Genomic DNA, 13,838 nt, shown 5'->3' with positions numbered 1-13,838 from the left:
AGGAAGTAAAGGAGGGGAAGTAAGAGTAGGAGAGAGGGTAAGAAGGAGGAGAAGAGAGGAGGAGGGGAGGAAAGAGAGGGGAAAAAGAAGGGAGGAAGGAGGAGGAGGGAAAGGAAGAAAGGGTAAAGCAGAGGAAGTAAGGGAGGGGAATTAAGAGTAGGAGAGAGGGTAAGAAGGAAGAGAAGAGAGGAGGAGGGGAGGAAAGAGAGGGGGGAAAAGGGAGGAAGGAGGAGGGAAAGGAAAAAAGGGTAAAGCAGAGGAAGTAAGGGAGGGGAATTAAGAGTAGGAGAGAGGGTAAGAAGAGAGGAGGAGGGGAGGAAAGAGAGGGGAAGAAGAAGAGAGGAAGGAGGAGGAGGGAAAGGAAAAAAGGGTAAAGCAGAGGAAGTAAGGGAGAGGAATTAAGAGTAGGAGAGAGAGTAAGAAGAGAGGAGGAGGGGAGGAGGGGAGGAAAGAGAGGGGAAGAAGAAGAAATTTTATGGTTGGGGGCAGAGGTGGGTTCATACTGCTTCGCACCAGTTCGGTAGAACCGTTCGTCAAATCTACCGAACCGGTTAGAAAAGGTTCCACCAGTGGACCCGGAAAGTAGGCCACACCTACAGAAGAGGTTCCAAAATTTTTTGAAACCCACCACTGGTTGGGGGTCACCACAACATGAGGAACTGTATTAAAGGGTCGCAGCATTAGGAAGGTTGAGAACCACTGACTTATAGCTTTTATGTACACAGAGAGCTTATGCACTGAAGACAAATTTCTTGTGTGTCCAATCACACTTGGCCAACATAAAATTCTATGTTAGCGCAATGTTTTTCAACCTTGATCATTTTAAGGCGCATGGACTTCAGGATCCAGAATTCCCCAGAGTTGGGAATTTGAGGAGTTGAAGTTTGCACATCTTAAAGTGCCGGAAGCTGAAAAACATTGTGCAAAAGGAACATGTTCAGATTATGGTTAGTGTGCTGTGGAAGTCCAGGTAACTGGGTTAGCTTTTGGTTTTCTGAAAGGGTCTCGGAACAGGTCTCTGTCATCATGCATGGAGTTCCAACTTTTGTTAATCTGGTTTAACTATGGTTTTAATGGGGTTATGTATTCACTGATATCTGTATTTTGTTTCTTAGTTTTTGTATTGATTTCATTACGGCAGCCACTTAAGAGTCCCAGGTGCGAGATCCGTGGCTCCCAGGTGCGAGATCCGTGGCTCTGTGAGTAAAGTAAAATGAAGTATAAGATAAATTAAAAAGGAAAGTTAATCAGTAAATTAAAAAGTATAGTATAGTCTTTATTGTCATTGTACATCATGTGTACAACGAAATTGGTTTCAGTCTAACTGGTGCAATCCATGACAAAAAATACAAACAACATAAATAGTATAAAGAATAATCCCCATGAAAGATAAATAATAGATTTACCTAAGGAAAGATCTTGGTAAGACCACACCTAAAATACTACATCCACTATAAAGAAAGATGTTGAGACTCTAGAAAGAGTGCAGAGAAGAACAAGCAAGATGATGAGGGGACTGGAGCTGAAACATATGATGAATGGTTGTAGGAACTGGGCATGGCTAGTCTAGTGAAGAGTCTAATCTAGTCTAGTGAAGAGAAGGATCAGGGGAGACATGTTAGCAATGTTCCACAGAGAGGAGGGATGTTAAGCTATTTTGCAAGGCACCCAAAGGGCAGACAAGGAATAATGGATGGAAACTGAACAAGGAGATTCAACCTGAAAATAAGGAGAAATTGATAGTGAGAACAATCAACCAATGGAACAGAAATTGCCTTCGGAAGTTGTGGGAGCTTCATCACTGGAAGCTTTCAAGAAGAGATTGGACTGTCAGAAATGTTGTAGGGTCTCCTGCTTGGATGGGGTGGTGGTGGTTAGACTAGATGACCTACAAGCTCCCTTTCAACTCTGTGAATCTGTTAATGTCTTAATGTAAAATAAGACCACCTCCTCAAATGGGTGGGTTAAGGGAATTTATTTTATTTATTTAAAAGACTAATCCAACTGCTCCTCTTATCACCAAGCTCCCGATCAAAAGTAAAAAAACAACATGCAAAACGTCAAACTGTCACATTGATGGGGATTTAAATTTTTCGCACTAAAACCCCGTTCACTGGAGTTTTGGTGCAAAGAATGCAAGAATTCCAGACTGCCATACACAGAAGCCTTTCCTCTTTTAAGGGCTCTGGAGCCGAAATTAATTCAATTTAATAATTAAATAAATCAAATTAATAAATCAAATTAATAAATTAAAATAAATCAAATTAATACATTAAATCAAATTAATAAATCAAATCAAATTAATAAATCAAATCAAATCAATAAATCAAATTAATAAATCAAATCAAATCAATAAATCAAATCAATAAATCAAATCAATAAATCAAATTAAATTAATAAATTAAATTAATAAATTAAATTAAATTATATTAAATTAATACATTAAAATAATAAATTAAAATAATAAATTGGGGAGTTTACCCTTATTTCCCCCCCATTGATTAAAATAAAATAAAAATCTTTTCCAAAAAGTTGCAAAGAACTCGGCACGCGCTCCCCCCCCCCACCCCGTGTGGACGGAGGGAGGGCGCTCGCCCCCACCACGTGACTCGCAGGGGCCCCGCCCTCCTCCCTCTCTCTCTTCGCGCTGGGTTCTCGTTCGGAGTGGAAAGGGTCTTGACGTCATCGGACAAACAAGCCTGGCTTTGGGTGAGGAGCCGGGGCCGTTGGGCGTGGCTAAACCAGGGGCCATGGAGGACAAATGACGGGCCCGTGACGTAGGCAGGAGGCGTGGCTGTGGCTTGCGAGTTACAGTATCAGACGGAGCCGCCGGGAAACGATGACCCTTGCCAACCAAGAGGCTCCAAAGGGATGGCGAAACAACTGAACTTCCGGCTTCTGCTTGTTGCAACCACAATATAGGATATTGTAGAATAATAGGGCAGGGATTTTGGGAGTCCCTTGGGTTATGATTTAGAGCAGTGGTCTCCAACCTTGGCAACTTTAAGACTTGTGGACTTCAACTCCCAGAGTTCCTCAGCCAGCTTTGCTGGCTGAGGAACTCTGGGAGTTGAAGTCCACAGGTCTTAAAGTTGCCAAGGTTTGGAGACCACTGATTTAGAGCATTATTTCTCAACCACAACCACTTTAAGATGCACGGACCTCAACTCCCAGAATTCCCCAGCCTTCTTGAGGCTGAGAAACAGATTTTGAGAAACGTCCCTGTAAGACGGTAAGACAGGCTACATCGGATCCTCCAAAGGAGGCCCTGTGCAGTTCTAAACAATTTTAAGTTTATCTTGAGATGTAACAGTATTTCATCCTTTAAACTGAGGCATCGCTCTCTTGCCCTTCTTGTCATCTTTATTGGCGATGCAGAGTACAGTTGGACTGGACACTCGCTCCTTGCCTGATGGGAGGATTCCCTCGCTCCATCTTCTTCCAAACCCAGTTTGCCAATAAAATCTGCCAGAACGAGGAAGGGAAGCCTGCCCTGCATACTGGGCGTGGGTGGAATCGAATTACCAGCTTGTGCTGCCGGGAGTGTGAAGCAGCTTCAGGATGTTTGCACAATCTGGGAGCAACTCGCCTCTCCAACGGTGGCTGCTACTAATAACGGGATGGTCTCACGTGAATGGAATGGCCTGCGTATTAAGGCTGCTGTTGTTATTGCGTTCAATGGGTTGGAGCCAGCTGGACGGGCAGCTTCAGGAATCCCCAAACAATGGAAATACTTTAAAAAGCAAAATACAACCCAGATATCCCCAGACTGAAACAATGACTACAAAGAATCACAACAGAGGCCCCCACTTGCACCTTTCTGTTGTGTAGTTTGGTAACACAGGATTAAACATCAATGTCCAAGCCTGTATTTGTCTTTGACCGCAACTGGAAGCAGAATCTCCATTTCTAAGCTGGTTCAGTGGGCCTCCTGATTTGACAACCTTTTCCCCCCTCCACGGACTTTAAGTAAATCACTGTCGTCGTTAAGTGAAGCACAAAGTCATTAAGTGGATCTAGCTCCCCCCACTGGATTTGCTCGTTGGAAGCCCAGTGGGAAGGTCCCAAACGACAGTCACGTGACTCTGGGATGCTGCAACTTGTTGTAAATCCATGCCGGTTGCCGAGCGCCTGAATGTTGATCATGTGACTGTGGGGGGGGGGGGGACTGCTATGACAGTTGTAAGTACAAGGACCGGTCACGTTTTATTCCAATAAAATGCTGCAACTTTGGATTGTGGCGAAGTGAATGGTTGTAAGTGGAGGGCTACCAGTCATGCGCAGATGGTCAATAAGGGGCAGGATTGCTTTGTTCATTGCTTGCAACTCATATGGCGGGGGGGGGGGGGAGTTGGATGCTGGACCAGTAAAGGAGGGCGGGTGGGGGGGCTAACCTGGTGGGTTGGTACTGCAGCAGGAGAGCTCCTTTCCTCTAGGATGGTTGATCACGTTGGCTGGGAAATTCAATCAGAACTGAGCTGGAAGGGACTTTGGAGGTCTTCTAGTCCAACTCCCTGCTCAAGCAGGAGACCCTACACTGCGAATGAAGGCGAATAGACACGTCCCAGGATAATGTTGCAGGATCCAATCTGGGTGTGGCCACCGGGACCAAAGGGTTTTTGTCTTCCAAGCTTTGAGATGCATGTTGGAGCCCATCTTCAGGGGATTTGCTAGGGAGAATTTCCACGAAGATGGGCTCCAGCGCAAGTCCGAAAACTCGGAAGACAAAACCTTTGGTCCCAGTCCCACTGGACCCTGCAGACCCTGCACCATTTCAGACAAGTGAGTGTCCAGTTTCTTCTTAAAAGTCTCCAGTGACAGAGCAGTCGCCACTTCTGGTGGCAAGCTGTTCCACTGTTTAATTGTTAGGAAGTTTCTCCTTAATTCCAGGTTGCTTCTCTCCTTGATTAGTTTCTACCCATTGCTTCCTGCCCTACCCTCAGGTGCTTTGGAGAATAGCTTGACTCCCTCTTCTTTGTGGCAGCTCATGAGATATTGGAAGATGCTATCATGTCTCCCCTCGTCCTTCTTTTCATTCAGCTAGACATACCCAGTTCCTGCAACCGTTCCTCGTGTCTTTTAGATCATCTTTGTTGCTCTTCTTTGCAATTCTGGGGGGGTTGAACCCCCAACTATCTCGGGGTCTCAGAAACACCCCTCGGGGGAGACACCTTTCGGACCAATGCCCTGAGCCCCCAATGGGCGAGAAGCGGAGCTGCGTTCCCTCCTGTCGCCGCCACTCACCGCCCCTTCCAAGAGCAGAGCGTGCCGGCGCTCGCTGCGACTGAGAACCGGAGGTGTGGGCTCCACCGCAGAGCTCGGAAGGTTCCCCTCCTCTTCTCCTCCGGCTGGCCAATCAGTGTCCGGGCGGCCGCTAACGGGCTGGGGAGGGGGGCGTGGCCTGCGCGGCCCTCTCTCTCTCCCCCCTCCCCCGCGGCGGGTGAGTGACAGGCGGCCGCTGAGGAGCGGCGAGGACGTCGAGCGCCCCCCGCGCGTGCGACGAGGCGGCCCTGACGGGGCAGCGCGGCCCGCCCGGTCCCCCTTCTGGCTCGCTCCGACGACCCTCCCCCCCCCAAGATCCCCACCACGACTACCACGGCGGCGGCGACGGCGGGGTCCGGGCTCCTCACCCGCCCCCCGATGACTGCGGCAAACGGCGGAGGCGCCCACGACGACTTCGACTTCAGGCTCATCTTCGGGGAGGAAGACGGAGACCCGCCGGGGCCTCCCTCCGCCTCCGCAACAGCAGGTGTGCCCAGCCTCGCAGGCCGTGGCCGGGCTTTAAGAGGGGTCGTGGGGTGTGTTTGCGTGTTTGTGTATATGCGTGTTTGTGTGTGTTGCGAACATGGAGAACTCCGGAGGGACTCCAACTCCCATGCTGCGCAGCCGGAGGGACTTCCCAACTCCCATGCTCCGCAGCCAGAGGGACTTGCCCAACTCCCATTCTCCGCAGCCAGAGGGATTCCCAATTCCCATGCTCCACAGCCAGAGGGACTTGCCCAACTCCCATTCTCCGCAGCCAGAGGGATTCCCAGTTCCCATGCTCCGCAGCCGGAGGGATTCCCAATTCCCATACTCCGCAGCCAGAGGGACTTCCCAACTCCTATGCTCTGCAGCAGGCAGGACTTCTCAATTCCCATGCTCCACAGCCAGGCCTGGGGAGGGGCGGTGGAGGACCGGGAGGGAAGAGGGAGAGGTGCTTCTCCCCCCCCTCCCCTCCATACATTACCTGCCTCGCGGGGAGTGCTGACGTCCATTCAGACGTACAAGTGGTTTTGCGGGTCGGGCTGGCGGAGGGGGGGCAGTGAAGAGAGAGAGAAAAGTGGGTTTCGCTCCCCCTCCCCTGCCCCGATCTGTCCCCCATCTCTCAGGGCTGCCTCTGAGCCTGCCTGCAGGGGCCATATGGCTGCCCTCGGAAGGGCCCCCCTGAGCAGCCCATCCCTCCCATGGGGGGGAGATCTGTGGCCGAGGAGACCCTGACCCTGTTTTGGATTTGCAGACAGCCCTCTGAAGCGTCCCCCCCCCCTTCGTGTTGGCGGGATCACTTGCCACCCAGTGCCTGGTGGGGTGACAGTCTGAACTTTATCCTTTGGTTAAGGGGCTGGAGTCCTCCTTCCTCCCCCTCCCCTCCGGCTTGGCTTGGCTTGGCTTGATTTTTTTCCCTTCTCTTTTGCTCCTTGCTTAGTAGAGAGCTTCTTTCTCACATGCATTGAGAAACCCTTCCAAAAGAGTAAGGAAGGGGTAGCAGATCTCCCATGATTTCCCTAAGGCTATCCAGCAGATTTTTATTTTTTTAAAATCAGAGATGCGACAGCTGGCTTTTCTCTGAGCAGTTGGTGCCGGTGTAAAATTATATCAAATTATAAGGCAATATATATTTTTTTCATTAGAAACCTCCTGATTGGGCAGGTGAAGCATTTGAGACTTGGTCGGAAAGGGTTAATATAAAAAGAAAGCAAATTATACACACACACACACACATACACACACACAGAATGAGGCTTCTAATGTGCATATAGAACATTATGAATTTTCTGACTTAGGTATAGTTGGGACTCTTTCAGAAAGGGTTAATGTATAAAAGCATTTTTTTAAATAAAAGGGAATGAGAATTATTTATTACATGCATTTAAAACCTCATGGATTTTCTGATTTATGTATAGTTGGGACACTCAGAAAGGGTTAATGTATAAAAAGTTTTTTTTAAAAAAAGCGAATGAGGCTTATTTGTAACATGTTTAGAATATGATGGACTTTCTGATTTATGTATAGTTGGGACTCTTTCAGAAAGGGTTAATGTATAAAAAGTATTCTATTTTAATAAAAGGGAACGAGGCTTATTTCTAACATGCATTAAGAATCTGATGGACTTCTGGATGAGTTGTTTGGGACTTGGTCAGAAAACGTTAATGTATTTGGAAAAATAACAAATAAAAATGGGAATGAGGCTTATTTAATATGCATTTAGAATAATATTGACTTCTGGGTGATTGGGACTCTTTCAGAAAGGGTATGTATGTGTATGTATATATATATATATATATATATATATATATATATATATATATATATATATATATAAAATATGTGTGTGTGTGTGTGTACACACACACACACACACAAAACAAAGGGATGAGGATTATTTCTCCTACATATTTAAAATTTGATGGACTTTCTAAATGGACTTCTGGATGGTTTGGGCCTCAGTCAAAAAACATTAATGCATATTCAAATGTTTTGATTTGATAATGTGCTACATCGTGACTGCATGCACTCTGATCAACCACCTAAAGAGATGTTCCCTACAATTTAGAATTTTTAGGGGCAGAAAATGTACCCTTTCTGGACATTGGCATTGTAAGAGATGATTGGACTCATCCTGAAAATGATATTGTATTCCTGCTTTACTGAACCTACTAAATTGCCTTAAACTAAACCAGGCTATTAGTTCCTCTGACTTGGTATTGTTACCGATAATTGGGGAGGGATGGCTCATGCCTTTTCCTAGTCTTATTATCAGAGATCCTCTTAATTGTCAAGGATTGAATTTAGCAACAAAGCAAATCTGCTTAGTATTGGTTGGAGGTTTCTAGCTTATTTAAAGGCATTTGGGCCAGCATCCTGAACTTTAAAAAAGACCAGAATAGATTGGATAACAACTGGGATAAACTCTGATTCTTTTTAGTTGCAAGTTGTCTCTTATCGTTTACATATGCAAAATCCAGTAATAATACATTACTAAGGCTCCAGTAATAGAAAAAAAAATAGTTTCTTGAAGTCAGACTTTGGCACCTGGTGATTTCATGAACATCAGGCAATTGTCTTGGCAAGAGTAAGGGCAGTGGTAGCAGATTTCAAATGATTTACCTAGGCTATCAAGCAAGATTTTAATTGGAGATTCTGCAGCTGGCTTTTCTCTGGGCAGTTGCTGCTGGTGTGAAGTTATATCAAGTTGTACTGCAATATTTTCATTAGAAACCTCAAAACCAGATGTCTGTTGGCTTTAGAATTCAACCGATGAATGATGCGAATTTCTGGAAACTTGGTAGAGATGGGTCTGGCTTTTGGAAGCATTTTATTGTAGATAATGGACGTGGGTTCCTGATGTAATTGTGTGTGTGTGTGTGTGTGTGTGTGTGGTCTTGGCAATTCTAAACAAGCAAAGACTGGACTTAACAGAGAGCAGGAGAGATCTGCCTGCTCATGGCCATTCTCCTTTTCAAGGCTTAAGATGGCATACAGAAAGAAGTGATTAAAACCCTATATACAAAATCAAAGATTTGTGTTACTAAGGAAAAAATAAAAACAAAAGCCTGGAGACATTGTTCAAAGCTAAATACCTCGTCTGGGCCTTGTGGAAATGTGCGGCTGTGTGGCCATTTATTGCCTGGCTGTGAAGTACAGAAGTGTACAAGAGCCTTGAAGAGCAGGGAATAGATATCTGCATATTGAACCAGCTGTCCCAAAAATTTGCTATTACATCTGTTCCCTCTGCCCATCCCAATAAATGGGAAGTGGCCTGTCAGAGATACAGAAACTTTAAAATGCTTTAAAAAAACATAATTGCAGTAGCACTGCATGCCTGTTAATTACAGTAAAGACCTACCTTATGCTAAAGAAAATAAACACAAGTGTATAAAAGAGTTAGAATTGACATGATTTTACTGGGGACTTCCCTGCAGATTTACAGGCTCATGAGCCAGATTTATTTTTAGAGAATGGCTTAGTGTAAAATGTAGAAACGGCCTTGTGTTTTAGAAGCAATTTTTGACACGTCTGTGTTATTTACTATAGTATAAGGCTGTAAGTAATATTCTTACTGCTGACCATATTGAATATTGAAGCTTTTTTTCTAGGATTAAAATGTTCAGAATGAAAAAAAAAAGATTGTAGTAAATATATGCATCTGTTGCAGAACCTTGATTTAAATGTTTGCACTTTTCTTGAACATCCAATATTTTAAAAAACTCTTGAAAAGATCCTTATTTGTGCATTTTATGTGCACATTAATTATTTGTTTCTAAAATAAGAAAATAGTGCCTTTAATAGGGTTTGAGATCTCCTGATTTAAATAACCATTGTGCTCTTAAAATGCATCTAATATTCCCTGGACGCCTGTAGAAAACAAACATTAAGGCAAAAGATTTTATAGAAAATAAACAAAAACATAACACACTTTTAGGAAAGAGTACTTTTTGATTTTAAAAAATTGATCGATATTTCACTAGGTTCTGAGCAAAGTCAGAAGCTGCAGTTTGAGAATGTCAATTCAGCCATGGTTGAATGAAATAGCAATAATAGTATATGGATTTTTTATTGTCAATCAGACTGAGTGTTTTAGTTAAGATAAAAGACATTTCATTTACACACATTTCTCAAGCCCTTTAAGTATTTCTTTTTCCTGTATTTAGTAGCATTTGTTAGGATACTTTTCTGAGTGGTTTACTTGTTTGTTATATAGGTCTGATGTGTTTTACATTTTGCTGTGTAACTCTGTAGTTTCTTGCTCGGCCAATGTACATTTATTTCTAATTTAGTACTTATGGTCAACATTCCTTCTTTTGCAGTTATTGACATAATGTCCCCATTCAAGGGATGATGTTGAAACCAGCCTTTAATTCCTGTGTTTATATATTTGCACCAATTATTGCAGGCATCTGCTTAAAATAGCCTGACATGTAACTATGGTTAGTGATGTGTTGCCCCATCTTCTTCATGCTTGTGCTATTTTGTAATATCTCCTAGCATTTTTAAAGAGTTGGAGAGGTTGTTTCCCCTCTTGGTGTTCAGTTTTACTCATGTCCTAAATGTTTTTCTCATCGAATTTTGACTTATTAGCATCTTATTTTTTAAATATTTTTCTCAGTTTTCTAGAGTGTACCTGTGGACAGGAAGTACGTGTTGGAAAGGAACTTGTGGGAATAAGCAAAATTAAGATGTATCTGGATGGAAGTCATTACAGAAAACTGAACTTTTTTGGTACTCATGGGTTTCAAAATAACTAACAATCAGAAAAAACTCTAGAATTTGGTAATTCTATTTCTAGCACAGACTGGCTGTCCATAGGACACTGAATTAAATTCATATGAAAGTACAATTGAATTAGAGGCATACTTAGGAAGCCTTATTATTCCTGGCTGCTGTAACCAGGATTTTTTATTCCATCCTGCAAATAATAAAAAGGCATGAATAAGTTGAATATAGTAACATTATAAGCCCATAGAAAGGCAATCTACAGTAGTTTAGCCATTGTGATTACTATGGAAAGTACTAGCTGGGGCTACCAAGATTTTACTTCTTACTTTGTTCTTGTTAAATATATATTCTTAATGTAATGATATTGGATGTGAAATTTATATTGCTGCTAAAATCAGGGAGCTCTCCTAGTCCATCAGTAGAAATTTCAAAGGTTTGAAGTGTAGAAAGTGCCCCATTACCACCAGTGCTGATGCTAATACTTATATATTCAAAATGGGTTTATCTATTAAGATGTTTTGCAAAATTCAAGCTGTAATTTATTGTAGTTGAATCTGTGTACTGGTTTTCTTCGTGCAGTTATTTGGCTTAAAGCAGAACTGACTCCAACACTAATCTTGTTTGCATATGTAGCAGATTATTATCATCTGCTTGATTTTTTAAAATCTAAAAGTTCTTTGCATTTAAGTCTAAATGACAGTTTAACTAACAGAACTAACAAAAGTACATTAATTCACTTTAGGTTTTGTTATATAAAGCTTCTTGGGGGTTCTGAAAGCACGGCAGATTTCTCATGTTTTGCTAAATCAAGACAAATTTGCAACAATTGCTGTCAAAACAATTCGTATTTTTAATAAGTTCCTGAAATAGCATATTAAATTAAGCTTGGCAAATTGTGCTATCTGAAACTGAAGCATCAAAAAGAGCTCTCATTTAGAATGGAGTGTGAGCCATGTAAGTGGATTGCAGTATTCATTCTATTGCTCAACCTTAGATAACTTCAGCTGAGAGGAGAGGAAAATAGCTTCTACTGTATTTAATCTAAATTACTTTCTTCTTTATAGGGATCATATTTTGTTCTAGATGGAGATGTGCTGCCATTATCAGTTTTTAAAAAGCTATTACTGTGCAGAGCAGATGTATCACCGAATGAATAATATTCTTTTATTATTTCTTCTTGGTCTCTATGCCATATAGTGAAATCTGAAGTATTTGTAATTTTAAGAATAGAATTCTATTGATAGCAATTTAGGCAAGAACTAGGTGGAGCCTCTTATTGTTGGTTCATATTCACACATGCCACGTTTTAAATATTTTCTCGACATTTCTAAAAGGTGGTAGCTTTTTGCATGGTTGTTAGAAGGATGAAGATTGATGAATTTAAACTCTTTTGTCTTAAAACATTTTATTGATAAAACAAGATTGTTTATTAAATGGAGAATAGATATTTTCAGCCAAACTAGTACAAGAAACTGAAAACGTCTTTGGTTTGAATGATTCTCTCCAAAGGCTGAATGGCTTTCTCCTGTACCAACAGAAAAAGGAGTTGCTGTTAAAAGTTTATTAAGTTAAATGAGCCAGTTTGTTCTAGTGGTTAAGGTACGTGGCTAGAAAGCAGGAGATAGTGAGTTCAAGTCCAGCCTTAGCTATAGAAGTCAGCTCAGTGACTTTGGGTCAGTCACTCTCCATCAAGCATAGGAAGAAAATATATTGTGACTGAAGACTGGAGTGTAGCAGGCACATGACTTCTTATGTCCAACTTTTAATGCTGATATTTTTGTTTATATGGGGGTGGTATCATTATTTTTTACAGCTACTCTTTTGTGTAATGATTTTGATGTTTAGCTACCTAGAACCTGAGGGAATAGATGCAGAGGTGGTATTTAGTAGGTTCTGACCAGTTCCGGAGAACTGATAGTGGAAATTTTGAGTAGTTAAGAGAACTGGTAAATACAACCTCTAGCTGGCCCCGTCCCCATCTATTCTCTGCCTCCTGAGTCCCAGCTGATCGGGAGGGAATGGGGATTTTGCAGTATCCTTCTCCTGCCACGCCCACCAAGCCATGTCACGCCCACCAAGCCCCACCCATAGATCCGGTAGTAAAAAAAATTGAATCCTACCACTGAATAGATGACATACACATTAAGTAAATAATTTTTATTTATTTTTAGCCTACCTGTATTATTTTTAGAAATAAGTCAAGGTGGCGAACATATCCAACACTCCTTTCTCCTTCCATTTTCTCATAACAATCATGTAAGGTGGATTTTCTTATACCAATGAATAATTGATACCATTGAAATAGTTGGCTATTTCACTGTTTCTCCCAATTCCATTTTTTGAGAAAAAATAATAATAGAGAAAAAAATGGTTGCATAAATACTGTTGGACAAAATCTAAAGCAACAGAGAAAGACGGTTGGCATATTTGATATTGAGGTTGCTGATAGGCACAAATATGTGAAATGATCTTGATAAAGGACTTAATACATGAAAAGTGGCGTAGACTGCAAGAACAGCGGTTTGATGTTTATCAAACTCTATCACATGACAAGATTACTCAAGATAACCATGGCTTTATGGAAATTTGATGTAAAAAACTGAGAATCCTTTTGAAAATCAGCTTGCTGGGAAAGAGAACTGGGCTTCAGATGAGAAGAGCTCATGTCTAAATTCCCGAGCAGGTGCTAAAGATTTAGTTATTTCATTCAACAACCTTCCTGCCTCTCACTTTGCAAAGTATGCCGCAAATAAACAGAAGTGTTTCATTTCTCCAGTAACATCTTCAGTGAGAGTATAGAAAACAAAATTATCTATTTTGTTAGCATCTTTGTAACTGAAGTAACACATTCATTCTAAAGAATATGTTGTGTGTACAGCCTAATGCAATATTTCCATTCTGTGGTGCTTTTTAATCAATGGCTATTGTGGTGGTGACTGCATAGAACTTGGCCACTTTATCAAAATGTATTTGCAAGTTATCCAGTTATTGTATTCTTATAGGATTATCTTGATCTTTTCTTAAAAATCTAAGACTCACCAGCTATAGCCAGATAAGTGGTGATAAGCTAAGAATAAAACAAAACACTTGACTATCTATGAACTTTTGAGTGGCCTATGAATCATGGTCAGAAGCCATTGCCTATGTCCTTTTACCCAGTGTAATTTGCTTTCCCCTCAAATACTGAATTTAGTGGAAAGGTTTTAAATATAAACTTAATATACAGCAATAACTTTTTTTTTAAAAAAAAGTTCACATCACAATGATTTAGGAATTTGGTTAGGATCAGAGTATCCTAACACAGAGCCAAGGTGGCGCAGTGGTTAAATGCAGCACTGCAGGCTACTGCTAGATCAGCAGTT

General features: G+C 41.9%; 1 protein-coding gene across 2 annotated transcripts in view; it reads left to right on the top strand.

Moving 5' to 3' along the window:
- Nucleotides 1-5,454: 5,454 nt before the first annotated feature.
- NFATC3 (nuclear factor of activated T cells 3) overlaps nucleotides 5,455-13,838 on the top strand; it is a 58,236-nt gene continuing 49,852 nt past the window's right edge. The window contains exon 1 of one of the 2 annotated variants that reach the window (XM_087728663.1): nucleotides 5,455-5,749. In XM_087728663.1, coding sequence (XP_087584789.1) covers nucleotides 5,641-5,749 — 109 coding nt within the window. In that variant the 5' untranslated portion in view covers nucleotides 5,455-5,640. The remainder of the gene's footprint in view (nucleotides 5,750-13,838) is intronic. The other variant, XM_087728662.1, reaches the window with a different exon arrangement.

The sequence above is a fragment of the Thamnophis sirtalis genome, unplaced genomic scaffold (assembly GCF_051295495.1).
Source record: "Thamnophis sirtalis isolate CommonGarterSnake01/CBP01778 unplaced genomic scaffold, rThaSir2_p1.2 scaffold_14, whole genome shotgun sequence".
In the NCBI taxonomy this organism is placed as follows: domain Eukaryota; kingdom Metazoa; phylum Chordata; class Lepidosauria; order Squamata; family Natricidae; genus Thamnophis; species Thamnophis sirtalis.
Note: the sequence above shows the minus strand (reverse complement) of the source record. Positions and strands in the feature narration are given on the sequence as shown.